The following is a 27354-nucleotide window of genomic DNA, read 5'->3' on the forward strand; positions in this document are numbered from 1 at the left end:
CCCCCGGTAGGGGCTGGTAGGTGGTGGGCTGAGTGCAAAGGTAGGTCGGTGGGTTCCCAGTTTGGGGGGTCGGAGGGGGACCCCCGATGCAGCGGCCACCTCCAGCGGTTCTGCCCCTCTCCCTGCAAACCCGGCCCGCGGACACAAGCTGTGGATCGGCATCAAACCCGCAGGAAAGAAAGAAATAATAAATTCTGTCTATTATCGTCCCACCCTCTCCTTCCCTTCGGTTAAATTCCACCCCCTGCCCCAGTGCCTAAGCTGCTCTCTTGCAAACTACGTCGCTCTGCTGCCTCCGCTCTCCATGCACTGCTCCCTTTGCAAACAATTAAGCAAAATCAATGAAAAGGCACGAATAGGAAATCGGCAGACGCCAGCTACACACCAATCTTCTTCCAGAGTCTGTCTCTGCCTCCATTTTTTTGGAGAGTTTCATCACTTAATTGTCAACAGTTCCTGTCCTGCATTTTTGGCTCACATGGGGAGGAGGAGACCCAAAAGCCAGCGAGCTCTCGGTAAAGTTTTGCTATTTTGCACCAGCACTTTTTTTTCCGTGGGGGGGAGGAGGGGGGGAGGGAAGGGGAGGGGGGTGGCGGCCGCGATGATTCCTTTTGCAAAGTCCTAAGGAACCATTTTCAGGCGCTGCGTGTGGAGCGGGGCGCAGGCGTCGCAGTGCCCGGAACGTAAACACCGCCGGGGCCCGGGCTGGGGGGGGGCCGGGGGAGCGGTACCGGTGCTGGGCCGGGGCCGCGGCTGGGTCACGAGTGCGCAGCGGCCGCACGCAGGCGCTGAACGGGTGCGCAGGGAGGAGGACGGGCACACAAGGGGGGGACCCCACGAATGCGCGGATGGTCCCTATGTGGGTGCTGCCGCCAGGGACAAGCCCTAAAAGTTGAGCGGTTCCGCTTGCATGGAGGGAAGCGGGCTCAAGGTCCACCCCACGCTGTAACGCGGAGCATGGTTGATCGGACTCCTGTAAAGGGTGGCGAGTGAGCACGGCGAACGCTGTAAAAGAACGTTATAATAAGTGGATTTGGGGTGAATTCCCGCTGCGTTGTGCCCACGCTATGTGTTCGTACCACGCGTGCAGAGAGAGGCAGCCCCGTCGGCTGCTGCAGGCGCTCCAAGAGCTGCGCACCGTGGCCGCCCAGCGCGAACGGGTCCTGGTGTGCGGAATGCATTATTCGGTGCGAAATAAAGCAAAATTGCCTTTGTAATACGTGTGTGCAGCAGGTAGGTAGAAACGGCGTGAAAAAATACATCAAAATAATAGGGAATAAGCTGCTGATACAAAAGAAATCTCCAGACTGGCGATGCTGCGGGCTCCTGAGGCTGTCCCCAGAGTCCTGTTTCTACAACACCGATTCCCATCTACTCTGAAGTTGATGAAGAGTAAATACCGGGACCATGTGACGGCACCAGCGGGGTCAGAGTGCAGGATCTGAACAGCCTCCAGGTTCCAACGTGTGGCTCCTCTCTGCAGTGACATATTTACCACCCGCAAGGAGGGGAGCATCAAAGAGTGCCTAAATGCGGGGCCGGGCTGATGGTTTTGAGGTGGGTGCTCCTCTGCTTCACTTTTTGCAATTGATGCTGAGAATAAGTGTGTTTGTACCTTCGGTATGGTCCTTGTTCCCTGCTGGCTCTCCTGGAGCAGCACACATCAGGGAGTGCTCGGATCTAACTAGTCCAGATTTCAGAAGGGAATTGCAAACTTTCTATGGCTTTAATTCTCACATTAGTTAAACACAGACCGAAATGTCTGTTAGAGAGGGATTTTTTCTTTCCTATCTTTGCCCACTTCTACCAACAGAAACAGCCGCACACAGTACCCAGTTACCTCTTGCATACCCAACGCGTCACATTCTAGGTACTATATGAAACATTAACTATTATACCAAAGCTAAAACACATTAAAGTTCAACTTTGCAGGCCCTGCCAGTCATCTCTTTGCAAAGATCCATATTTTAATGAACCATAATGTGCATAAAGGCAGGAGAAGCCAGAGTTCTAAGGATTTAAGGCAGTGACCTTCTCATTGTGCATCTGCAGAACCCTGAGAAAACATCATTTTTCTCCAGCATCTCCCTATTTGCAGATGATTGAACTTTATGATCCTATAGAAGTGTTGTATAGGCTGTATATTGAAGTGTGGATTCCAGATGTCTGTTCTAGCAAGTGCATTATGAATCCACAATCCTGAAGAGATTTACATGTATGTTCACCTTTCTGCCAAGATTACTCCATCTTAAAATCAAACGCATGTGTACATCTGCAGGTTTGAGGCTGCAGGACTTGTACAAGATGAATGGATGTTACTAGAGAATCATCAGATAAGAAGCACATCATCCATTCCGCAAAAGTCCACCAAAAAAGCCAGAACATAAAAGAAAATCAACTATTTTTTCTGAATCCTTTTTTTTTTTTGGACATGAACAATCTGAGACTCTTTGTGTATCAAACACACAAGGGGCTGTATTCACCACATACACCTGAAACACCAGATACTCAAACAGGAAAGTAAATATGTGGTTTTAGAAATACCACATACTAAATCTATGTATCTCTGAAAATAGAAAACACATTTTAACCTTGTTTCAAGACAGAAATGATTCCTATTAAACTACACTTCATTTTACCATTGAAGTAATACTGTATATAATCGGTGTATTAATAACAAAGTCTCAGACTTAAAAGAAGTGGGGAAGAGGAGGCAGATGTGAGTGATGAGAATACCCACAGCTGTGTTACATAGCATAAAGCTATTTAGAAGCAATATGAAACCCACGTGCTTCAGCACACAGGTGAGGTACTGGCAGATGAGGGTTAGGGCTCATTTCCCCTCCATTCATATCATGCAAAGCTTTGCAGCAGTGCCTGGAGCTGGGCCCTGTCAGGCAGAGCTTGGTATGGGACAGTGTGGAGCTGCTGAAAGCTTGGCTTTGTTCAGTGTAAAAAATGGGGGGAAAACCACTTCAGGTACCCAGAGTGTGACAAGGGAGCAGTGGTCATTGAGGAAGGGTCTGGCCTGAACTACATTGAAAGAAAATCACTGACACTTATTTCCTGGATGTTAATGTAGCTTAAATTATTGAAGATCTAATCATGCCAGTGTGCTGGATCCTGACCTTGCTAGCCTGAAAAGAGGAGCTCTCATTTAATTAAACTTGCACTGCAGGACTCCGCTGAAGTAAGAACTCCAGAGCTGTGCTTGGGAGGGCTGTGAAGAAATGGGTTTATTTCACCCTTATTGAGCTTTCAAACATAGTTATTTCCCATTGGATAGAATGGACTGAAGTAATCTTAAAACATTTTTAAGGTGTCTTTTAGCCTGTAAGATCTACCATTCTATCCATTACTTTGGGTTAAGATGGAAAACTAGCTCTTTAACCGTTGTTTTATGATGTTTAAAATACCATTTTTCTAGTCATGACACATCAAAATCCTTCCTCTGCGGAAACTCCCTCAACTAAACTTTAAGCTTTGCTTTCAGTGAGATCTGCAGAGATGTTTGCCTTGACCTCCTCACTGCTTCGGACTGCTGACAAACCTTTACTTGCCTCTTGCAACTTCTGATGTGTTGTTTTTCATGCAGATCTACCATAATTTCCGTTCTGTGGTAACCTGATTTGGTTTTGGTACAATAACAGGAACAAATGGAAGAGATGATTTGCATGTGAAGCTGGAAATAGGCTTTGGAACTGCTTTGCACAGGGTAGAACCTTTGCATGCTCAGTGCCACATCCATTAATCATACAGTACTCAGCGAACCCATTCTTCTTATTCAGTCCTCCTACAGAACATACAGAAGTACATTTTTAGCAGAAAAAAAAAGAACTATGAGCATCCTTGTGACTGTGTACAGATTTCTTGGAGCTTTATGGAAAGAAATTTGGACTTCTGCCACCTGCTCCGATTGTGTTCATGCCTAAATGATCCAAGAATGGGTTGACATTACCTCTAATTAGGGGTAATAGCAACCTGCTGCTGCTAGAGCCAGTTCCTTTTCTTTTGCTATGTCCCTCATTTCTCCTGCATTAGGTGCAGTGTTCATGCAGCCACGGCGTAAGTCAGTTCAATGACCTGATCCAGTAGAAAATTCGCCCATTAAGAAGCAAAAAAACCCAACCACTTATATTTTTCATTAGGTCAGTTCACTGAAGCTCTGTAGCCATTTGATCGGTGTCATCTACAGGACGAAGAGGAGAGTGTGGTTGAGATGAAGGAAGAGCGCAGGACTACACCCTTTTGGTGGCCTTCCGCAATTGCACTGATCAGAGGTAACAAAGCCCAGTTCTGAACTCCCGCCTGATTTCAGAACTCCCTGAAGCATTTCTAGGAGTTAATTAAGCATGACAGAGTCTTTTTGTTTCAGCTCACTCTGGAGTGGCAGTGCAGAGGTGTGTAATAATGAGTAATTAGGGCTGGAAAGAAAACAGTTTATCCTGTTTAGTTTGTACCTCAAAATGGAGCTGTAAAATGTTCTGAACATCAAGGGGAAGAAGGGTTCACTGCTACAGCCCTAATGGTTTTGCTGCAGAAGAAGCCTTGAGCCTCAGTTTATGGTCTCCTGTTTAACAAACCGACTTTTTATTTCTGATAGGAAATGATATTTATTTCAAAGCTACAAAGCTGGAAGCTGAAAGTTACACATGGGTTGGGTTTGGAAAAAGGGGATGGGATGAGATTTCTTTACTGATTTTGGTAGGTTGTTTTCTGTACTGTTTCTCTGAATGAAATATGAACTCAACAGTTCATCAGTGTGCAATACAGTTGTATCTTTCAAAGCCCTTCCTGATAAACAGGATTAGGAGTGATGGACAGAAGAATAGTGAAAGAGTGAGTTCAAAGAGTCTGTTTTAATACAGTTCTTTAGAGAGACACTTCAGGTCCTTCTCAGATTTATGTCTCTTGCAGGTTTGTGTTTTTCTAGAGAAATCTGATTTTAGGGAACAGGTCAAGACCTAGGTATTATTTATGCAGTAGCACTGACCCATGATGTTAAGAGTTCAGCTGTAATTTTGTGCAGAAATGAGATGAAATAGTGAACAATCAGTCTTGGTTACGTACATAAATATTTTTCATAGCTTATGAGCAGCAATGCAAAGTATTTTTAAATGTATGAATCCACAGAAACTAAACGACAGAGACTGAGTTTGCTTGAGATATAGAGGAAACTACATCACTGGGTTTCGATGGTTATCTCATCTCCCAAGGAAAATGCAGTAATGAAATCACAAAGGGGCTGTTAGTCACTGCTTTGCAATGCAGTGCTCAGACTTAGCCTAAGGCATCAGTGGGAGTCACACAAGAAGCCGACTGTGGTGATGAGGTCTTCTGGTTTGGGGTTGTTTTTTCATTTAGAATTAAAGCACACTGAACAAAGAGTATTTATAATCATAGAATCATTTTCGGTTGGAAAACACCTTTAAGATCATCAAGTCCAGACGCAAACCTAAGCCTGCCAAGTCCACCATTAAATGCTTACGCTGGACTTTCACACAAATGGACACTATGCTGTCACACATAAAAGAGAAAGAAGGTGGCAAACACTTTGTAGAGGAACTGGCACACCAGCTTTTAAGGAGAGGCTGCAGGTCAAACTCATTTGTAGAAGAATGTGTTTGACTCATTCATTGAGGTGTTTTAATGCCCCCGTAGATAAAAATCTAACCAGGAGTTGTTTTATAAGAAGACAACTCCATTTATTTCCTGAGAAGGGAATGAGAAATCAAATCTATGTGGTAAAAACCAGTAGTTTCAGGGAATGCCTCTGAAGAGCTGCAAGTCCTTAGGAGTTTCTTCTTGGCTGCTTCAACTACATCCCTTTTACAAGAATGCCATGTAAATGAAGAGCATTGAGACCTGTGTCGGTGTAGGTTGCCATTTGCTGTGCATACGTAAATGAATGGCCTTGCAAATCAGAGAAGGGTGTGAAGAGAGGAACAAAGCAAAACCGTTAAACACAATGTGCTGCATTTTTCCTACTTGTAAGGCGAAAAAGGTCAACGCCATAGAAAATCACCCGTGCTTTTGATTTGTAATGGAAGCAACACTGCGGTATGTGACCATCCAAATACCTGTAAATAGTACAAGCATCCTTGTCCGGTGTTATTTATATTGGTAAAATTGTATATTTCTTACTAGAAATTGACAGCAACAGGTTGGTTCCTTACACATCTTTAGCTCTCCAGCCCCAGCAGTGTGACTTGGCACCAGCACTGTGTTGTCTCACCTTTTCAGAAATCATCTTCAGAGCTGTGCCATGTATTTGCTATGGAGTTCTGCGCTATGCCTAATTTTTCCACTCTGTAAAACACAAAGAAAAATAAAGTATGTTTTAAAAGGATTGCATGAACGTGGCAATAAAATAATCTTTCAACAATGGCCTGTGTTCTCTGTTGAAATGTTCTGCTTGATCGAGGTTATCAGCTGTGTGCTGATAAAAACCGGGTTTATCAGGAGCTCTGGGCGCACAAAACGTCTGTGAAACGGTAGACTACATGGCAGAGGGTTATCGATTTTAGCTGGAATCGAGGGTGGCTGCTCTCAGGTTCAGATCCGCAGGGCAGATGTCGATTAGACGCTCCCTAGGAGGGGGGGCAGCTGAGGGAAGGCTGTGGCTGTGTTGTGAGGGAAAGCAGCGGGGCTGGCGCAGGGGGGACACCCCGACCCCTTCCCCACAGAGCTGTGGGGCACCTACCGCCGGTCACCGGAGCACAGACTGACCGAGACTGCAGGCTCCTGTCACCTACGCTGCACGCCGGGCCCTACTGCGGGGCTCAGCCCCGCACAGCCCCGCTGGCGGCGGCAGCGGGACGCGGCCTCTCCGGCGCGACGCTCGGGCCGCCTCGTTCTGCGGGCCGCCGGGAAGCGGCCGCGGAGGGGAAGGGCCGCGCCGCGCTGCGCTGCCCAATCCGGCGGCGGCGGGCGGGGCCCGGCGGCGGGCGGCACGCAGGCCCGGAGCGGCGCGGCCCTAGCACCGGCAGCAGCGCGGCCGGGCCCGTGCGGGGGTAGCGCAGCGGGTGCCGTCGCTCCGCCGCCGGAAGGAGCCGTTGTTGCCGCTGTCTGCGCCGCCCGCTCCGCCGTGCTCCTCCGCTCCGAGCCCATGAGCCTGAACGAGCACTCGATGCAGGCGCTGTCCTGGCGGAAGCTCTACCTGAGCCGCGCCAAGCTGAAAGCCTCCAGCCGCACCTCCGCGCTGCTCTCCGGCTTCGCCATGGTGAGCGGCCGGCCTCGCTCAGCGGGCGGGAGGGAGAGAGAGTGAAGGGGGGCTGGCTGGCGGCCCTAGCGGCAGGGAGCCGGGTGTGGGGAGCGGGGAGCAGAGCCGCTACTTCCCCGTTTGCTGACCGGAGACCTCGCTGCTTTCCCTTCAGCCGGTGGCTGCGACGGGACGGGACGGGACACGGAGCGGTGCGTGGCACCCCGGGGCGGCCCTGCCGCCTTCTCCCTCGTCTCCAGCGCTGCGGGCAGCGGGGTCAGCGCACCCGGGCGCGGTCAGGCCGGCGGAGGCCCAGGGCCGCCCCGGGAGCAGCGGGGCCGGGCGGGGTGCTGTGGTGCTGCGCGGTAGCTCGTGTTCCATGGAGAGCTGTCACGACACGAGTTAGAAGCTGCCTCACAGCTGTTACCTCCGGTTAACTGCAGGGGTTTAATGCTTAATTCCTCCCGCGGAGGATGCGCGCTTAGCGGGGTGCTCCTCCCGCTCGCACGGGTCCGGGAATGCCAAGGCAGCGCCTTGTTTCCGTGCTTCACTTCGCACTCTGGTGTCTGGAGCACAGCGGGTCCCGCAGCGCTGCCCGGCCTCTGCCGCTCCCGTTCCTCTTCCGCACCGCAGCCGCTGTGCAAACGGAGCCAAAGGCAGGTGTTGCACTGGAGCTATCCCTGATTTTTATTTAAGGGAATCTTCGGTGTTGCTTAGTTTAGAGTTTTGTGCGTGTTTTAGAAACGTCCTTTTTTTTTTACCATGGTTTTTGCTTTCGTGTTTGGTATAGAAACGACTAGCAGTCCCTATTGTCTCAATTAAGCACTCAATATCGATTGAAATATGGTAATTTAAAGGCTTGATCCTATAGGACAAGGGGAAATGGCTTCGAACTGATAGAGATGAGCTCTTAGGCAGAAGCTCTTCCCTGTGAGGGTGCTGAGGCGCTGGCACAGGGTGCCCCAAGAAGCTGTGGCTGCCCCATCCCTGGCAGTGCTCAAGGCCAGGTTGGACACAGGCGCTCGGAGCAAGCTGCTCTAGTGGTAGGTGTCCCTGCCCATGGCAGGGGTTGGAGCTGGATGAGCTTTAAGGTCCCTTCCAACCCAGACCATTTCATGGTTCTATTATATGTCTGTCCTCCCTAATGTACTAAGCTGCTAACTCTGCCATCAGCCCCTTTATCATCTGTTTAAAATGCTTCATAGTTGTCAATACCGAATTGTACAGATCTGACTTTTGCTCTGCTTTTAACAATATATTTTCAGCCGTAATATATATTCCCCTTTAAGAGCCATTGTTCTAATTAGAGGATGCTGTTCGCAAACATAGCAGCCGGTCTGCAGCAGCCTTCTGACGGTCAAGTAAATGTCACTGTTCTCCTTCAATAGCTAAAAACAGACTCCAGCTCCTCCGGGGTGGTGGTGGACTGCTGCTGGTTTGACTGACAGGCGACTGTGTTAGTGCAGCGGCATGTTTGAGTTGGTTCTTCTTGGGTGACAGGCACCAGGCTGGGAGCTCCGGCTCTGCTGTTGCTCCTGAGGTTTCCTTATGGTGCACCCGTTTTCCTGTGTCAGAGCAGTTTGTCAGGGTGGGTTCTTGAGTCAGGCTTTTACATTGAGAGAACACGGAAAATAACCGTGTGGTTTGTTGTTATATGCAAATTGCATCGCCTTTTATAAAAATGCTGTTATTTAAAAGTCATATTTAATATCTTAAATCCCTCTGGCTTTTCTCTAAATATGTGCTGTGTGGCTTCTCAAAATCCCATGGATGTATGAGGTGAGGCTTCTCTTTCTTTCTTGATTCTCTAGAAGAGTTGTAGGCGTTCAGTGTCCCGCAGATGAAAACTGCTGCTTTTGAATTGATGGTGCTTAGGGTCTTCCAGGAAAAAGTCTCCTTGTTCCAATTAACACAGTCTCCAGTTGCCAGGAATGTTACATGTGAACATTCAGTGTATTTTAATTTTCTGGAAGTTGCCCCTCTCAAAAGTTCCACTTGTTTTCTTCCTTTAACATGATCACCCTGGAAATCAACTTGTAACCTCACTGTGTTTGCTGTCACTCTCTAGCTGAGACTTTCTAATCTATTTTCAGAAGAGCTGACTTTAACTGTCAGGTATTTTTAGGTTTCTTTGTACTAACTTTGCTTATCTTTTGAAGTTCTTGTGCCCTGAGAGGCAGGGCCGCCTTCTGCTGTCACGCCTCCGCATTGTTTACTAAATGCAGCAGATCCCTTGGCACCTCATATTTGAACAAAAGTACAGTCTAGTTTTGGATCTCAAGCTTACAACAGCACTTGTGATTGTTCCTCCGTTTTCCCTATAGACCCGAGGATGAAAGAGCTTAAATCACACATCCAGGACAACCCAGCAAATTGATGGGAATTGTTGGGAGTATCCAAGCCAGCCCCATTGATCCTTGCTTTTTAGTTAAACAGTACTTGCATCCTTCTAGCTAGAGCAAAGCTTATCCCCACTAAACTCTTCCTTTATTTTGGACTAATTTTGTGTGTAACTGCAGACATTTTGCACTGCTTGTTTCCTCAAGACTGGTTACACATACCCCGGTTAAATGATGCATGCCAGAGTTGAGAGACTGCCTGGGTCAGTGATGTGTAGAGTATGAAATGCTCAGCCAGGTTGCAAACTCAGAAGTGTTATGTTTCCACAGAGAAGACTGATTAAAAACCTGGTGTACAGTTAGTTTTGGTTATATAAATATATATATATATATATTTATTATATATAAATGGTTATATATATATATTATATATATATTATATATATTATATATAAATGGTTATATATATATATATTTGGTTATATAAATATATATATAAATACGTCACTATTTGCCACTGTGTGTTAGCTTCAGAAACAGTTCTAGAGTCTGATGATTGTAAACTGATGTTGGAGTTAAACTCTTGCGGGTAAACCACGCACTGACTTTGTGCAGGTTTCCATGGATGCTATCGCCTAGTGCCATATGCCCATGAGGAAATTTATGAAGCTTGTAACCTTGCATTTAGTGCAGTTTTCCAATCTACAGGGTCACCAATTAATACCAGTGCCCCAAATTGTTAGAGGTAAAGAAAGAAATTGTAATTTGCAGGGTATGTGTAATCCATGAAAGAATGGATTCCTTCCACGCTAGTGGAGGCATCAAGTACTTACCACTTTTGTGTTACAGCCCAGATATTGAGGTGTGATTATTTTTCCCCTTCTATGCCTGGCTTCATCTGGTTTTATTTCTTAATCCAGTTTATCTGAATGCTGGAAATACTTTGCAGACTGGATCCAATATGACAAGCACTAGCTCATCCACACCACCAGCAGCAGTATTAAGAGCTCCAGTATAGGCAGGCTGTTGGCAGGTTATTTTTGTTTGAACTATTAAGCTGACCTGTTAGCATCATTTTGTCACCAGGTCACCATTATGCAGTAGTATGATAATGTCATGATACTGGAGTCACAAACATAGGGAAGTTGTTAAATTGCAACAGTCATCAAACTGTAAAACTCAAACACCTCCTCCCTCTACCACTTAACAGCTTTGTGGAAATACCTGAGCTGAAACTAGGGGTCTAAATTACACATTGTGGTTGGTTTCTGTATGTTTAGGATTTAGAAAATGTTATGTACCAGACAGCAGTTTTCTTTTAAATACCTCTAACAAGGCAAGCTGGCTAGGCTGTTGTCTAGATTGTGATATATGCTTCAAGTATTGAACATCATCAAAGAACTGTCAACTCCTGCCTTTGAAATATAGCCAATATGGTCTTCTGAAGACAGCTGGAGTCATCTTTTGTAAAGACTGACTGCACTGATAAATATTTATGAAACTCATTTCCATAATAACAGTTGATGGTAGGACTTGAGCTCTGCTGCTGTCACTGCCGTATAGGTACTCAAGACAGCTTAGTCCTAGGTAAGTCCTTAGGTCTAGTAAAGGTTACTCTGGTTACAAGTACAAAACCAGTCTCTTTTCTGTAGAGGCTTTTTGCTGTATTTAACTGGATTGCTGTTAGAATAACACAGAACAGTGGCATACTGTAACCTGCAAGAAAGTGTTACAGGCCCAGTTCCATGGCTTCTGCTGCTACTCTATGTTTTTTATCGCTATTTTACTTACAGATTAGAACTGTGCGCTGAAGAATCTTTCTCCATATAAAAGGGTTCTCCTCTTCCAGTCATGAAAGCAGTATTTTGTTGCTCCTTTGAACATCCCTGTCTCAGGCAGTGTGGAGTACTTGGGTCTGTCATTGTTCTGTCTTACACCAGCTGTGAGTGGAAGATGTAAAGGTGATACTGAGCTGCTCTTTCTTCTCCCTGCTGTGCTGTCTTATCTGACCTCATACTTCCTGAATAGATTTACTCTTAGCACCGTGTAGAGATACTACCTTTTCAAAATGCATTTACTCTTATTATGTAGGTATTGTCTTTTCATGCTTAGTAGCAAAATAAAATTAAATCCTGTGTTTGTATTCAATTTTCAGTGACTGATTCTGGCTCATACAGAGTCTTTCTGAGTTGTTTATAACCCATAATGAATGGTGCAGGCACTGTGAGAGCCTGGCTCTGCTCCTCTGCCTCTGGGAATGAATAGTGCTGTCAGGAAAACAGAGACTGACCGACCAGCTCAGGGGCTGAGGAGACAGTGCTATGACACCAGTCTGGTTCTCAACTTCGGTCTGTGGTCCCACACGCAGACACAAGCAATGGGGCAGAAGATGGAATTTGTTACTGAAAATAACTTGTGATGTGAACCTCAGGACTTGGAGAAACAGCTTCCGTGCACTTAGGGCTTTTTTGCCCCCTAAGAGTAGCATGTGTTAAGAAGAGCCACTTGCACATGTAACTATATGGGTAGCTAGATGTAGTAAAAACTTAGCCTAGCTGCAGCAAGTGAAGGTAGTAAAATATTTCTGCAGATAGGTGTTGATTGAAATATTTCAGTGGTCACCATGCACAATTCTACCTTGGTGTGTGTTGGTCCACAAGGTGAAGGTGGTGTAGCACTGATATGTTTCTCCAGGTGAGATTCACATCCTCTTACTGTGTGGATAAACCCTTACAAAATGCAGCTGTGATGTTGCATCAACACAGCTTTTAAGCCATTCCTGACACACTAGGCTGTATAAAAATCATCTTGTCCTCTTCATTTCCTATTTAGGAATGGTACTTGTGGCCAGCGAAGAGGAGAATAATTTTGCAAGGGTATACAGATAACTAAACTTGTGATCATGAAGAGGTGGTTAGTGGCTTTAAGACACATGTTTGAAGCTGACACTGACCCCCTTTCCAACGCTGTTTTGCTTGTTAAAGTCTATGAGGCTTCTAACTGCATGAGCAGTAGACATAGTAAGAATGTGATCATACCAAGAGCCACTGTTCCTCAAAGTATTCCATTAAATAGGTCATTATGACATTGTCTATATTTAAACCTGGTCACTTTTAATGAGATGGGTTTCTTGCTCTGTGATTCTTGTCTGAATCTGTCAGATACCAAGGATAGGAGAGCACTTGTAACTGGAGCTTTAGGCTGGTCAGATAGCATCTTGTGGGTATGGGACACAAATCTACAGCCATCCCATCACAGGGCCATTGGTTAATTGTTGCCTGCAGCCTCTGGTTACAGAATGTGGAGAATTGGTCACACATGTTCTTCAGAGCTATAACTAGCAGTGAGGAGTCTGAGTTAGCTGTGACTCTGCCTGATTTGAAGCTCTCTGTTCATGGCATGCTGAACTCAGCCATGACTCGCAGCTGTACGCTAACGCTAGTATTTGATACCCTGAGAGACAGCAAGGCAGTTACAGCACAGCTTCCAGCACGTGTTACATTCCTGCTGACCAGAGCTCAGAGTCATCCCTGTGGGGAAGGGGAGGAGAGGAAGTAACCTATAAATAGCTCATAGATAATACAGATTTACTTGAGTTAAGGCATTTTATTTCCCTTTTTCTACAGCAGTGGCTACTGATTCTGAAAAAGATGCAAGCCTGTATTAAGTCAGAAAGCTCTTGGATACTCTATTCACTGCTGTTGCCATCGCACATAACAGAGAGCAGTTACCTTTCTTCCTGTGTTGAACGTCTTGAGTGTCAGTGTGACCTGCTACATGGCTCGCTCTTGCTGCAGTTCTTCCTCTTGTTTTTCTTCTTCTCTGCATGTCATGTTTTTATTTCCCTGGATACTTCTTACTTCACAAACACCTATCTCGAAACATGAATGTGAAGCTTGCATTATGCTGGAATTAAAACCAATCTAAGTGAAACCAACATCCTGCCGTAATCAAATTTATCAAACTGGTGAGTAATGCTAAAATCTGAAGCAAGTCATCAATTTCAACAGTCCTGCTGCTCTGGTACAGACAAACAAGTGACAAACCATGACGTTGCTTATCCTGCATTTCAGTAGCAATAGGAGCTTCATTTACAGCTCTGTATGTGACAGGTTCTCCACATTAATTGTTATTGCTGGTGAAAATTGCTTTATTAGTGTATATCACAGCTCACTTCTGCAAAGTGGTGGAGTCAGTATTTGTCAGCAGCACTGTGTAAGTGCTCTTGTATGGACAGAAACCTTCAGAGCATGCAGGACTTTGATTTGCATTTAAAAGCAGGAGCTTTAAGTCTCCCCCCCCAGTAGTAAGGCATGGAAGCATTATAAACAAGTGAAAGGAATTTATGTCAGGATATGAACACCTTAAATAAAATTGAGATGCTGATTCTTCTAGAGGGCAAGCTGTTGAATTTCATGCAACGTGGTAGTATTCAGGCTGCTATGACTCTGAAATCCAGGGCTGTCAGCCTTAACATGGTGGTGTGCCCAAGTTCAGTTATTTTCTGACAACATCTGAATGCCCACCTTCCTTATGGTTATGAGAACTCCAGTATTGCATCCTAATGTCATAAGAGCCAGTTAATTTCGTCAAGAAGCTGTATTTCAGATTCCCAACTTTGTCAAGAGCTGTAGTAAATCTGTCAGTCATACCTGTAGGATGATCTGAAGTTAAAGTTAGCTCTTTGAGCCAGGGATTAGGCCAGGTGACCTCTTGAGGTGTCTTCCAACCTACATTATTCTGTGGTTATGAAGTGAGGCAGGATGCTTGCAGAGTAGAAATCATGTGGTATGTGTTCAAAGAAGCTTTGAAAGTGGTGAGGGAGAAGGTGCTGAGACAAGTCACGCTGGATACTGTGCAGACATCAATGACAGTTCCTGCCCTGAGGGGCCCGTCTTCTGAACCAGCAGAGACACCTAATAGAGGGCACAGGAAAACATTCTCCTGCATAGAACGTGAGGATGTACCTGTGAGTTCAGACTTTGTATGGGTTTGAATCGTATCAGATGACCTCACTGGGACCCTGTTTTCCCAAGTTACCTTAAAAGAGCAGTTGTGATCTGTGCACTTTGGAATCACAGAGCAAAGGAGAGAACTTCCGATGCTTTGCATTGCTGTTTGAAAACAGGCACGGGGCCTCCTACTGAAAAATGGAGCTTTTTGTTTAGGTGCCTGGCTCGAGCTTGGCCCAGGAAGTAAAGAACAGAGGCTTGCAATTGAAAAGAGTTGGCAGGTTTTCTGCTAGTTTATAGTGAAAGGGGTTCCCAAATTAGCTTCCTTGACAGAAAACATGAACTGTTTTTTCACTTACGGGTCAAGCTGGAGTTACTCTGCTAGGCATGAGCACAAAGAGGCTGAATGAATGGGAAACAGAAGTGTTTTCTTGCTTCCCTACTCCTGCTTTTAAGATGTTTCTATCACCAGTGTCAGTTACAGCTGCAACTTAAGTGCATTTTCTTTTGAGAGATTATTTGGGACCTACCTGCAAAATGAGCTCCTGTGCAAAGCAGGTCTGTGTTAATGTATTGGTCAGCCATAGAAACTGAGGCCTGTAAACTTGGGTTTAAGCTATCTCATTAATATTTAATGGTTGTAGGTACTCCTGGGGTCACTGTTTTAGGGAAGCACCCAACAATATTAATATGAAGTTGTCTTATCCCAGGAAAACTTGGATTCCTGCTATGGGCATCTCCTTTTAATAGTTGTCCCTATGATTCTGTCAGTGGTTATCTAGGCACAGAGCTGAGTATCTGAAAGCTGCTTAAATTAAGCTAGTCTCTTACAAGATTTGTTTTGATCATGCATGTCATTATAGCCAAATCAGAAATAGGTACATTTAGATGTAATGTCATTATTTAGCATTTCTTTTCAGCTCAGGCTAGGCTGAGAAAAGGAAGAAAAAAGATTTCTTCTTGATGCTCTGAAATGAGAACAGTAGCTCCAGGACAGCTGGTACATTGCAATTAAGAGAGTCTAAGTTCCAATTCACATGCTTGATATCATTATTACATGGAGACATTGATTAATGGAAATAGAAAATGTCTTCAATATTTGGCAAATTAAATACATCAGTTCTTAAAAGAAAGTCTTCATCTTAAGAAGCTCTTTAGTGTCATGGCTATGTTAATATAATGAGTATTAGGATAAAGGATGAGAATGTCTTGCCATGCTTGATGGTTTTGAGTCTAGACATCAGAAACTTTACAAGAGCGTTCTTTAAGGAAGGAAATGATTTGTCAGTACTGAAGGGTTGCAGTTGTTCTGTGAAAAGCACAGGAAGCCCAACATCCCACGAGTATGCTGGGACTTAGCAAGAGATGAGAGACCTGAGGACCGAGTGTTTGTCCTCTCAAATGTGAAGTTTCCCACGGCTGATAAATAGTGGTTTTAAACCTTTGAGCAATAATTGCATATGCGTTAATGTAATTTCTTGGTGAGCTTCTTGGAACACTTGGAAGCTGGTAGCTGGCTGGGTGCTCAGGTTTGTGACGATAAAAGCTTTCAAGAAAGGAATTAAAATATTGGCAAATGGCCCTGAATGCCTGTTGGAACATGTCTGAGCAAAACCCTTAGTTGGCTTAATGTCTGGTGCATTAGCAGAGTTCTGGTGTCCTGGAACATGCTGGTTCTGAGAGCAGAAGGTGGGATCCCAGGCTAGGTGTAGCTTGAGTCAGCTCTTGCAATATAGTGAGGTTTGGATGTTCTTACTGTGTTTGCAGTTGTCTTTGAATCCTAGTTTCTATGTCTCCCTGCATCCCTACTACCTGTGCTTCATCAAATTTTCTTCATAGCTGTTGGATGAGAATTAAGAGTTTGAAATGTGTGCTGCAGGCTGAGAACTGCCTAAACCGTTGCTAATGGCATGTGGTAATGGCTAAACCTCTATTGGTGGGACTCAAAAGAGCTGATTTATTTCAGGCACTGTGTTGTATGAACTTGTTTCATGGTCTTTTTGAGGGTATGTTACAGAAGAACTAGGCTCATTGCTTCATGAGGTCCTGGTACAACTGCTGCTGCTTCAGTTACATGGGCCTGTGGCAGCTTTGTGTTCACCAGAGGCACTGCAGAAGCAGCTCAGCTAGCAGATCATCACTTCTAAGCCAGGTTAGCTTTTGCTGGGCTAGCAAGTTGTATTATTTCAATGAAAGATTAAGAGTGGTCTTGATCCTTTGTTGAAGAAAGGGTTGGTGTGAATCAGCCTGAACTGTGCTCAACAGCAGCCTCCACATCTCCCTTGCATTGTGTATGTGTTTATACTTAAGATTGCTGTTAGATGTTTTCTTTTGCCTCTGCATTTTAAGCATATTTTTGTCTATTTATTTAATAAGATCATTTGAGAAAGAGCACTCAACATAGAGACATTGTTGCACTATTCCCTTTTTGGGACTGTGCTTTGTCTGGAAGGCAGGTTTATCAGGCATGGTTATTTTTTAGGAGAGCTGCTGGGATTGATGTTACTCATCAATTGCACATGCATAAAAGTACCTGACAGTTTTAAAAGGCATTCTAATTTATTTTCTTTATTAAAAAACCTTTGAGCTGAGTTTGAGTTTCCTAATGCTGTTACTTAATGCTAGTTTCTGCTCCTTAAGCATAGGCATGTTTGGATATCTAAGTTTATAAAAGGGCATGGATCCATACAATAGTGGAGGGCTGGACCTTGGAGCATCTTCATGAGACCCCTCTTCTTGCCTAAAGAGGAGGCTAAATGCAGCTTCCAAAGCGAGTAGCTAGTGATGTCTGTATTACCTGTCTGGGAGACTTTTTGTCTTTCCATCAGCCTCTGTTTGATGCTGTGGACACTGTGGAGACTGTTTTGAATCTGTGTTCTAGAGTCTGCTTAAATATTTGAGTGAAAGACTATAGCCAAGAGCCCCATGGAAAGGTGCTCTTTCTACTGAAAGGCTCCTGCTCTTCCGAACTTTAGGACAAATATCCAAGGAGAAAGGACCACCAAGAATGTGACAGGCAATCTGCTGCTGTTGCAGGCTTTCATGTTCTAGATAAGAAAAGTTTCACCTTTAGTGTCCGAGTATGTCTGTCACAAAGTTCAGCTGTTTTGTTGGGGTAAGCTGGAGGTGGCAAAGTGGTTGCGCTGTTAATAGCTTTTATGCATCCTGATGGTTTGCTCTACAACAGAACAGTAAGTATGAGAAGAGTGGCCTGTGCTTGATAGCTCAGACCTAAATGTGGAGGTAATTAAAAGGGTGCAGATTGACATGAAGAAAAATTTAAATGCAGACTGTTATTCTGTTTGGATCAGATGATCCTCTGGAACTTTTAAACTTAAAATAATCTATAGTGGAATTGTATGTAAATGCATCTCTCTCATCTTTCCCTTTCAGGTGGCTATGGTAGAAGTTCAGCTAGATGCAGAACATGACTACCCTCAAGGTCTCTTGATAGCCTTCAGTGCCTGTACTACTGTTCTTGTTGCAGTTCACCTTTTTGCACTCATGATAAGTACCTGCATTCTTCCGAACATAGAGGCTGTTAGCAACGTGCATAATCTCAACTCAGTAAAGGAATCTCCTCACGAGCGTATGCATCGGCACATCGAGCTGGCATGGGCATTTTCGACTGTCATTGGGACTTTGCTCTTTCTTGCAGAGGTGGTGTTACTGTGCTGGGTGAAGTTTCTTCCTTTGAAGAAGAAAACTGACAATCCACTCCAGAGCAACAGTACTACTACCATCACATCAGGACAGGCAGCAGCCATTGCATCAACGTCTATTATGGTTCCCTTTGGACTGATTTTCATCGTGTTTGCAGTACACTTCTACAGGTCACTGGTGAGCCATAAAACAGACAGGCAATTTCAAGAACTGAATGAACTTGCTGAATTTGCACGGCTCCAGGATCAGCTGGATCACAGAGGTGACACCATCTCCTCAGCAGTTACCCATTTTGCGTAAACCTGTACTTAAAATAAACCCACTCTTCTGCTTCTGCCTTGTTCTGTTGGCTCCCCTGCGGATGAACTGGTCAAACTGTTGATTACCATTTAAAGAGAGATTATACATGTTGTTCTGACCCTTGAGAGAGGAGGAAAAACTGTTTCTTTCATAAAACCTTAGCTGTTTGAAGGTATGGTTGGTAGTGTGTGCTCACACTGTGTGTGCACCCCTCCTCTTGTGAACACTTGTTTCTTGTTAATGCTGGATGGAGGCTGTATAAACACATGGAAAATAACACTGTAAATGAGGATGTTTGTTAGGGACGGATAGAGAAGCTTCCTTTTTTCCCTCCTCTCTGTATTTGATGTTGGCATTTACTAGAAGATACTGCTTGTCCCATCCATATTGCATGGCATGATACAAATTACTTGGGATATGCAGCAATTAGCACTTGGTTTCAGTGCTAGTGCTGTTCTCTCTGGAAGGCCTGACAGATGGGAGAAGTGAAAGCTTTTCACCACCTTCCCCACTAGGTTTTGCTGCCAAGTAATTGTTACTCTACTGATTTCTCCAGCGCCTTTTCACATTGTATAACCTGCTAAACACCCATGACTAGTCTTACTGTGATGTGGTATGGCCACATGAGTAGGAATGAGACTCAACTCTACTCTTCCTTGGAAGAAAATAAAAGCAATAACTGTTTTTAAAGTTCTCACAAGCTGGCACATATTATCTGAAGAGATAATCTGCCTCTTTCCCATTTAGGAATCTCTTTTTAACAAGAAGGAACTAAATGGAAATTATCACTGGATAATTTTTATTGCTTGAAAATCAAAACCACTGCTGTGTTTTTTCCAAGCCAAAGTAGTGATTATTTTATACTTTTATGTTAAAAATGTATTTTTAATAAATCCTCAGATACAAGCAGCAAAAGGTGCTTTCTCTGCATTGAATTCCCAAGTAATTCGCTATGCCTTAGTCTTCCTTGTTTAGAAAAAGCCTTCTCCTTGCTAAGTGTTGTATTTAATAACTTGTTACACAGTTTTGGCTTCCAAAGGATCTGGAAGACTCCTTTTCTCTATGTGTATTTATTTATGGGAGGAGGTTATTTGTAATTAATACTGCTGTTTGCTTTCAGACACACGTCTGGCAGTGAGGCTACTGCGTTGCTTCTTATTTCTTCTTTAAGCAGAAACTTCCTTTTGGTCTCTCAGATAAGAGGTTTGTCCATGAAGGGTTGCAGCACTTGTCCTGGGCTGCTTCAGGAATTCCAGCTATGTCTAGAGATGGAATTTTTTGAATGCAGTTCTTTTGAAGACAAAGTGAGGCAGATTTCAAGTCAAATGGAACAAAACTTGACCTCCCCTTCATAGCTAACACTGTGGAATAAAAACCTGGGATTTTGAAATTGGACAGGAGTGAATGTGACAATACAGTGGGGCTGTACCTGACTGTGCCTGGGCTGAATGTGGCCTCTCATACCCACAGCCTTGCCTCAGATTATCTCAATGCATTTACAAACTGTAGGATGTGTTTACTACAGAGTTAGTGTGGCAGAATGTGTTGAGTACTGAAGCAGCCTCATGAAGCACGTGTGACTGATTCTTCATGTCAGCACCACCACAGTGAAACCTGTTGACAAGGCTACCTGTGGTGTTTGCATTCTGAAAAATACCTATAAAACCTAACCTGCTGGGCTTTTTTCCCCAGCAACATTCTTGGTTCATAGGCAGAAAAGAGCTTTCCACTGCCTATCTTGACAAGTCCTTTTGGCATACAGGGGCTAAACTGCATTTTCCCTAGTTCTGTCATTACATTGTGCTTCAGATACATTCTGTTCCTGATGTAAATCTGATGGTGAGAATTGTGACTGCAGTCCCACAGCTGCTTATTCATGGAGCACTGGAAGGATTATGTTAGTGACGGCATTCATGAAGCAGCATTCCAAAATCTTGGTAGTAGGCACAAAATACATATTCCCATTACAGGAATACTCATCTTTAGGTGAAAAAGACTCTTAAAAGTCCTCAGTAAAGGAAGAAAACCTTTCACATTAGAGCCAGGGGTGCTGTCAGGCTTAACAATTACTCTTCTGTCCATAAACTGAGTATATAAAAGTTGCCACGTGATTTTGAATGGAAGTCCAGAAAATGTGTTTTCTAAGTTTATTTTGTAAATTTACTTGCTCTCGCGCATAAGTAACTGAATTTCTCTTTATTTTGTGGATCTTTTACCGAGTGACAGAGAAGTGTGTGGAGTTTTTGTTTGTATAAGAATTGCAGACTTAGAAGCTAGTGGGACAACCTTCTTTTTAACTTTCTGAAGCTGGTAGGTTCTGAGCTAATGGTGCTGTTACTACAGCTGTTTTTCTGACTGTTTTCTGCACTTTAAGCCATGATATTGAGTATGTGTCTCATTTGTGGAAATGGTCGTGAAAGTTACACTTTGGGCACAGTCTTGTAACTGGGTGCCAGAGGCAGTAACCAGACCTGGACAGATGGATCTAAACACTGAGTGCACTTAGAATTTTTTAATCTCTTATTTATACTAATGGTGTTACGTATTTACCTCAAGCCTTTTAAACATTGGTTATTGTGTATCTCTTATTTAGATATAAAATACTTCAGTGAAATAAAATGTACTCTATTGTTGCTGATTATTTGTTATCTAGAGGCCTAAAATAGACTTGTTTTCTCTATATCCCTTATCTCTTCAGCTATAGCGTGCTAATCGCATGTATTTCTGAGGATGCCTTACTCATTTCAGTCGTAACATGAAGATAAAATTTCCTGTTCACAGAGACAGGTACAAAGAATATAATTGAAATGCTTTCCCTCCTGTCAGTACTACTTAAATCTTGGGACTAAGCATGTTGTATTGTTATTCTCTGAGTGCTTAAACAGACAAGTAGGTTATCTTTCAGCCTGGAAAAGGTGAAGAGTCAAGGGACCAAATGAACTGTAAGCAAGAGGTGATGCTCAGAAGCAGGCATTTAATTAGGTGAACTAATGACCCACTTGCCTGGGCAGTTCTTGCCAGCCAGCTGCAGTGCCACCTTCCTTTGGTCTTGTGGGTGATGCTTAGAAGTGGTGCAGCTCTACGTAGGTTGGTCCTTACATTGGATAGAACTGGAGCAGCCAGTGCAGTGCTGGTGAGTGCTTTGAGTCCAGCACATGGCTGGCCAAGGAGCAGAGCCAGGGTGAGATCCAGTGTTTGTGGGTTAGGGAGGAAACCCAGGGTAATGTTATGGAAGATGCACAGAGAGAGCACGTAAAATGGTATTAATAAAATTATATTAATAAAAACATGATCCGTTACAACTTTAAAAAACATTTTGGGTCAGAGGTATATATTGGGACAAGCTTGGTGGGAGCAGGAGGGGAGAATTACTTGACTGTACTTTTGTAGAGCTTTTCTTTTATAGCATACAAGAGACCTTGCTGCTTAGAAGTTAATGTGAAAGACCTTGGTCCCAACAGGAGTGTGATTTCTTTACAGAAGAGATGGGGAAAGAGTTACCTTTTCCTTTCCAAAATAAGGGTGAGTCGGAGAAGGCTTCTGAGCCAAGCCCGTGTCAGGGGGGTTGGAAGCAGATGATCTTAAGGTCCTTTCCAACGTAACCCATTCTATGACTCTACATGGGCAGCCTTGAGGGAAAATAAGGGAAACGAGGACACAATACATCACAGTGTGGATTTGAGGCTTGTTTGAGCAACTCACTCATAATTGTGTCCTTATCATGCATCTTCTTCTTTTCCTTCAGCATCCGGTTCTTCATTTTGGCTGTCGTCAAACATTGCCTGGGCTTCTTCTAAAACACCATCTGGATCAGCCAGTTCGATCTGAATAGAAAGAATACAAATCATTTATGCAGTGTAATTGAAGAAGCTTAAGGTTTTATAGATCTTGATTATTCGAGCAGCAACAGAGAAACTCCCATGTATTAGGATTTTGTATAGCAGCCTTTCAATTGCTGTTCTAGAAGCATGCTATACTTCCCTAATTTTATTGGCATGTTGAACATCATCTTCTTGGAATAGCTCTGTGTGGAGGGGACTGATTCTCCTTTAACAAAAGATATATTCTTGGGCAGAACTGGTTTTATTCGTAGGCTGTGGGTCTCCCCAATAGTTTTAAAAGGTAATTACAGTCACCCAAGTGAGTGTTAAGGCTCCTGTTAAAGCAGGAGTCTGGAGTCGAGTAACCAGACTGTGACTGGATGTAGATTCTTGAGGGTGAAATGCCAAAGCCCTGGAAGTAACTTGTCATCTCTCTCCGACCTGCTTCTATATCCTGATGCTTTCTGAGGGGTTCACGTGTATGGTGGTCTTTCAGGTGGAAGATGTCCAGGTTTCTTACTGCTTTTGTTAGGCTTTCTGAAGCCTTGGCTTCAATAATTATAAGAGCAAATATCCCAAGTCCACCATGTTGTGTCTTTCCCCATCTCTGCAGTCATGTTTAAATTCTGCCTTGATGCAACCCCATCATCTACACACTTTAAAACTGATGACATTTGCTCTCTAGTTTTCAGGCATTTTCTGTTCTGTGCATCCCCTCTGTTTGCTCCTTTTTTCTCCAAATGAGGACACACGCTGATGCTTCTCCCATGCAGAAGCTCAGATCCTCACCTTAGCCTCTTGCAGGCAAAAGCTATTTAGTGCATGTCTGGTTTGGGCAGTTTCTAACATGGGTCCTACTCATTCTTTAACAGCTGCTTGTGACAGTAATTTAACAAAAGGTTTATGAAAATCTGAAGTCAATTATCCTTCTTTTATCTGTTACTTCCTTCATATTCTGAGATCAATAAATCTCCTCCAATGGAAAGCTCAATAATGGCAGTGAAAGCTGATGCCTTCTTTTTGCTTAGAGAGCAGAAGAAAAGTGGGTCATAACTTGGTCTCTGTGGAGTTAAATAAACAGCCAGGGTTGAGCATTCTGCCTTGGCAAAATACTGACTCCTCCCAGGCTGTTTGGTGGGTTGTTGAGGCTGTTCTTGGGTGACCTTTAACAAATCTTATCAGATACATATTTTTAGCTGCAAAAGTACTGCTCTTTTCACTCTTTTTGCAAAACAGAGATTGTTTTCTCCCCAGTGAGTATTTGGTGTTTGTTATTCTGTGCTGCTGTGGGTGTGCCTAGTACTTACAGGATTAGCTGGCTTGTCAAAAATGCCTGTGCTCAAAGGGCCCTTGCTATAGAAACCAGCCTTGAAAAAAGAAGGAAAGATGGAACAGCTGTGAGCTTTTCACAGGCTGTGTGTGCCAGTATCATCTCCAACAAGCTTGTTCCTGGAGCAGATGAGGAAGGGAGGCAGCTTTTACCTGCCACAGAGCTGTGCCATTCCCTGTGTTATGGACTAACTGTGTCTTGGTTGTCCAGTGAGGTTCTGCTTGGCTCTAAGCAAAGAGGAGCTTCCCCACCCATATCCTGCAGTAAGTATCCCTTGGAATATGAAGCCTGTTTCACACGTGCAGCACAGGCTGTGGGCTTTCAAGCTGAAACTTTTGGCCAGCTGTGTCACTTGGACCCCTGTCTGTTCCATACTGATCCCAGTTCCTGCCCTTCTCTGAGGGCATGGAGCTGGGGATAGGCTCTCCTATCCTCTCACTCCTGCACCAAAGTGGTGTGATGGTCCAGCATGCCACATGCCTTACTGGGAGAAGGCGGGACCAGCGCAGCCCCTGTCAACCTTAAGGGAAAAGGGGAGTGGAGGCTGTTGGCTGTCAGACACTCAGCTGAGATGTCACCTTGGGGTAAGGTGGGCAGCTACATGCACCCCTCTAGCCATGGGGCTGCTGGATGTGGGTGAGCCCCTGACTGCATGCCCAGGTAAAGGAAATGGCTGATGTTGGCATTGCAGCCACACACATTTCAGCTCAGTCTCATTGGCTTTAGCACTTTGGCTTGCTGAAACCATCTGGTTTTGACGTAAATCCCAGTATTGTCTCTGCCTCTATTGTCCCTGTTTCCTTTGTGCTGTTCCAAGTCTCTAAGCAGTTCTAGTGCATGAGAACTGCATTTTTTCAGATGTAGGTGAGTGGGAGGCTCCAGCAGTGGCTGGATGAGTTGTTGTCCCTACAGGGCAATTTAGGACATTGCTGGCCAAAAGACAGGGAGCACACACCCTGTGAGCTGGGAATCCCATGGGAGCACTCACTTGAAGAGTGAAATGCTACCTGGAGAGCTGACCCAAGCACTCAGGAATGCAACATCACCAGCAAGACTAAGATTTCCAAACAATTACCTTTGGGATTGGATATTGAGTAGGGGCAGGAGCTTCATCTTTGTTGAAGTCAGTCACGAGTCCACATTTTGGTATATCCGATTTCCAGATACCTTCCAACAGCTGCCCCTTATCCAAGTAGAAATACATCCCTGGGCCATGCTTTTTTCCATTTTTCCAGCTTCCTTCGTACCGATTTTCATTGGCTGCAATTAAATACATGAACAGACCATGAAATTTGCACTATTTCATTAAAAGGCTACAAGCAAAATCAACCAACACAGGGAATGGACAGAAGAGGAAATGTGCTTGGCTCCTCTTAGTAATTTTAAGGGGGCTCTATTTGCTGGGCCACTGAGGGAGGAAAGGCTGTGGAAGGAGCCCACATTTGCTTGCTTGGCACACAAACTGTGTTCGCTTGCTTTGTTCTTCTCACAGTGATATAATTTTTTTGCTGATATATGGAGCTCAGGGTAAGGGAGTAGTCACTGAGTCACTCTTTACAGCATGGGAAATTATAGGATGTAAGTTTTAGGTTTGTCACTGCAACAAATCACACAAGATCTGTGGCTTGAAGAGGTTTGCTTGTCTGGGCATGGAACAGCAGCACTGTCTGACTGTTGTCCAGTCAAAATAATCTTGATTTCAAAGAATACTTGTAGCTATGTTTTTCCTTAATGAATTACAGGGCAAGAACTGCTGAGTGTCTGAATTGTTCAGGCAATCAGTTACAGGCTGTTTTTCCAGCTTTACTGTATCTCTCAGTGTTTTCCTGCAAGTTGAGAGAGGATTTTTTAAGGCTCTGTGCTGCTCTCCAGGAATCCATCCATCACCAACAGGGAAAGCAGAACTGCAAGGAGAAGAGGGCAGCCTCATCCAGGGATGCTGGTTGAGAAGGGGCACCACAGCCATGGTAATGTTTCGGCTGGGATACATCCAGGCCACCTTGTTGTCACTATGAGAGTCCTCTGCTATCCCCTTCTTCTACATTCAGTGTTTCTAAACCAAAAACCATGGGGATTTCTGACCGAGTTGTTTAGTGGAAAGATCTTTGGGTCTCAGCTGAACTTGGCCGTTCTTTGTAGCAAGAGCTGCCCAAAATACCAGGGCACCCCACAGAGTGCCACAGAGGTAGCTGAGGACTGCCAGGCTCCTCAGGTGGGGGCTGGTTTACAGGCTGGAGCCATGGCAGTGGTTGTCTTCAGCTTGAATCTGGTGGTGTGCTTATGTGCAACACCAACCTGCCCTGCCCACTGGTGGGAGCAACTTCTGCTCTCCAGCCACTGACAGCCCAGACACCACCAAAATCACAGACCTGGCTATGATGGAGGGACCACTGAATGTCCTGGCTGCACCATGGCACCTGGCTGCCCCCCTCCACTCTCTTCCTAGAGCATCCAAGAGCTGCGTTGCTCACTATTGAGATCCCTGCTGATGTGCAGTGTTCTGGTTTAAAAGCCATTTGGCACTGGGCTGTAGCAGAGCAGTGCTCCCAGCCAAGCTCACCCTCACCAGGCATGCTGCCACTGTAAGCAATTCAATCTTGAGCTGCAGCTCATAGTGACCTCCACTGAAGGAACTCAGTTCCTTTCACCATCTCAAAGCCGCCGGCACGTGGGCACACTTCCAGCAGCTGAGCTGAATACATTGAGGTTGTGGGTATGAAATAATTGCTCTGGCTAATTTTAACCAAAAGGAATCTAGCTTGTAAGTGTCTCCAGGCTATGCTGGAGGCAACCAGGCTCTGAAATGGTTCATCAGCTGCAGCTCAGCCTGCAGGGGTTTTAAGTTTATAGCAATGACTTTGATGGGAACAAAGCAGATCAGTGGAAGGAGTGACCCCTGGAAGTGGTGCTGATTTCATCTGGATGAGCCATCAGTCCAAAGTGACTTTACAGTCAGCAGAGAGAAGAGTCATGCCTGTGATGTGCAGTCAAGGTCGTGCTCATTCCTCCCAGCTGCTTTGCTTAGGTAATTACCAGCCTTGAGATCACTTTCAAGCAAAAAATAGTATAGATGAATAATAATACAAAGAGAATATTTATCCGAATGTCCCTGGAATGCTGAGCTTGGTATTACAGAGGATTGGGATTCTTGGCTTTCTTTGCAGGAAAAATGTGTTAAACTCCATGCAAAATAAGGGGAGGGGAAAAAATTCAAATTCCTATTTTTATTCTGAGATGGCCCCCAACATTCCCAATCTGTAATGTGCTTGGTGTTATTTCTGGGAAGGGATTGTGTACTCTTTGAGACAAGGAAGCACAAAAGCACAAAATGTAATCAGTTCTAAGTAATGTTAAGTTTGATGGCTTTGTAATGGAAAATAACTGCGGTGCTTGAAGGTAGTTGACATAGTTTCAGGTCCTTAGGACCTTAGTACAAAAGGTGTAAGAAAAGCAGAATAGAAAAACAGGACCAGGGGATGGGGAGTTTCTGGGACTAGCAGATGTCCAGGATGGGAGCAGTTAAACTAACTGATAAGTAGAAGGACAGGATGATTGCTATGTCTGTAATGTTAATTAAGCTGGTTATGAAGATTGGTGGGAAAAGTAAACGACCCTTAAAGACCACCATCACATTTTTGTATGCATTCCGGACACTTTCTGGAAAATGATGGAATTCATGTGTAGCCTCATAAATATATATGTATACCCAGTGACCATGTAAGGATGGCCTGTATAGCAATATGGGGAC

At 44.4% G+C, this 27354-nt stretch overlaps 3 protein-coding genes and 1 long non-coding RNA gene across 17 annotated transcripts in view; 2 read left to right on the forward strand and 2 right to left on the reverse strand.

Annotated features, from left to right (window-relative positions):
• Positions 1–6358, forward strand: LOC136020800 (uncharacterized). 3 transcript variants are annotated; one of them, XR_010615486.1, is made up of 3 exons: positions 1–515; positions 1383–1557; positions 2279–6358. It is a non-coding gene; the product is annotated as an uncharacterized LOC136020800 (long non-coding RNA). The 3 variants fall into 3 exon arrangements; XR_010615487.1 differs by having other exon boundaries at positions 4149–6358; XR_010615488.1 differs by having other exon boundaries at positions 4196–6358.
• Positions 1–6858, reverse strand: part of KDM2B (lysine demethylase 2B) — a 118382-nt gene extending 111524 nt beyond the window's left edge. For 3 of the 5 annotated variants that reach the window (XM_065692284.1, XM_065692287.1, XM_065692283.1), the window contains exon 1: positions 386–470. In XM_065692284.1, the coding sequence (XP_065548356.1) occupies positions 386–436 (51 nt within the window). In that variant the 5' untranslated portion in view covers positions 437–470. Of the gene's footprint in view, positions 1–385; positions 471–6144; positions 6310–6703 lie in introns of those variants that run through there. The other 2 variants (XM_065692286.1, XM_065692285.1) reach the window with 2 other exon arrangements.
• The window catches only part of MORN3 (MORN repeat containing 3), a 25420-nt gene continuing 4177 nt past the window's right edge, over positions 6112–27354 (reverse strand). For 5 of the 7 annotated variants that reach the window (XM_065692301.1, XM_065692298.1, XM_065692302.1 and 2 more), the window contains exons 5-6: positions 24682–24866; positions 21714–22279 (exon numbers count right to left, since the gene is read on the reverse strand). In XM_065692301.1, coding sequence (XP_065548373.1) covers positions 22175–22279; positions 24682–24866 — 290 coding nt within the window. In that variant the 3' untranslated portion in view covers positions 21714–22174. Of the gene's footprint in view, positions 6310–11331; positions 11481–13271; positions 13412–14192; positions 14457–21713; positions 22280–24681; positions 24867–27354 lie in introns of those variants that run through there. The other 2 variants (XR_010615485.1, XM_065692303.1) reach the window with 2 other exon arrangements.
• On the forward strand, positions 6944–21078 carry LOC136020799 (calcium release-activated calcium channel protein 1). Of its 2 annotated transcripts, none has more exons than XM_065692305.1 (2): positions 6944–7222; positions 17886–21078. In XM_065692305.1, the coding sequence occupies exons 1-2, from the start codon at positions 7109–7111 to the stop codon at positions 18453–18455; spliced, it is 684 nt and encodes a 227-aa protein (XP_065548377.1). In that variant the 5' UTR covers positions 6944–7108; the 3' UTR covers positions 18456–21078. The 2 variants fall into 2 exon arrangements, with proteins under 2 accessions (XP_065548377.1, XP_065548376.1); XM_065692304.1 differs by lacking the exon at positions 6944–7222 and adding an exon at positions 13163–13507.

This window comes from Lathamus discolor, chromosome 12, assembly GCF_037157495.1.
Source record: "Lathamus discolor isolate bLatDis1 chromosome 12, bLatDis1.hap1, whole genome shotgun sequence".
NCBI classification, from domain to species: Eukaryota; Metazoa; Chordata; class Aves; order Psittaciformes; family Psittacidae; genus Lathamus; species Lathamus discolor.

Coding starts and splice junctions, on each gene's coding strand:
- LOC136020799 (XM_065692305.1), top strand. CDS start 7,109: ATGAGCCTGAACGAGCACTCGATGCAGGCGCTGTCCTGGCGGAAGCTC. Junction 7,223..17,885: donor TGCTCTCCGGCTTCGCCATG/GTGAGCGGCCGG, acceptor TTTCCCTTTCAG/GTGGCTATGGTAGAAGTTCA.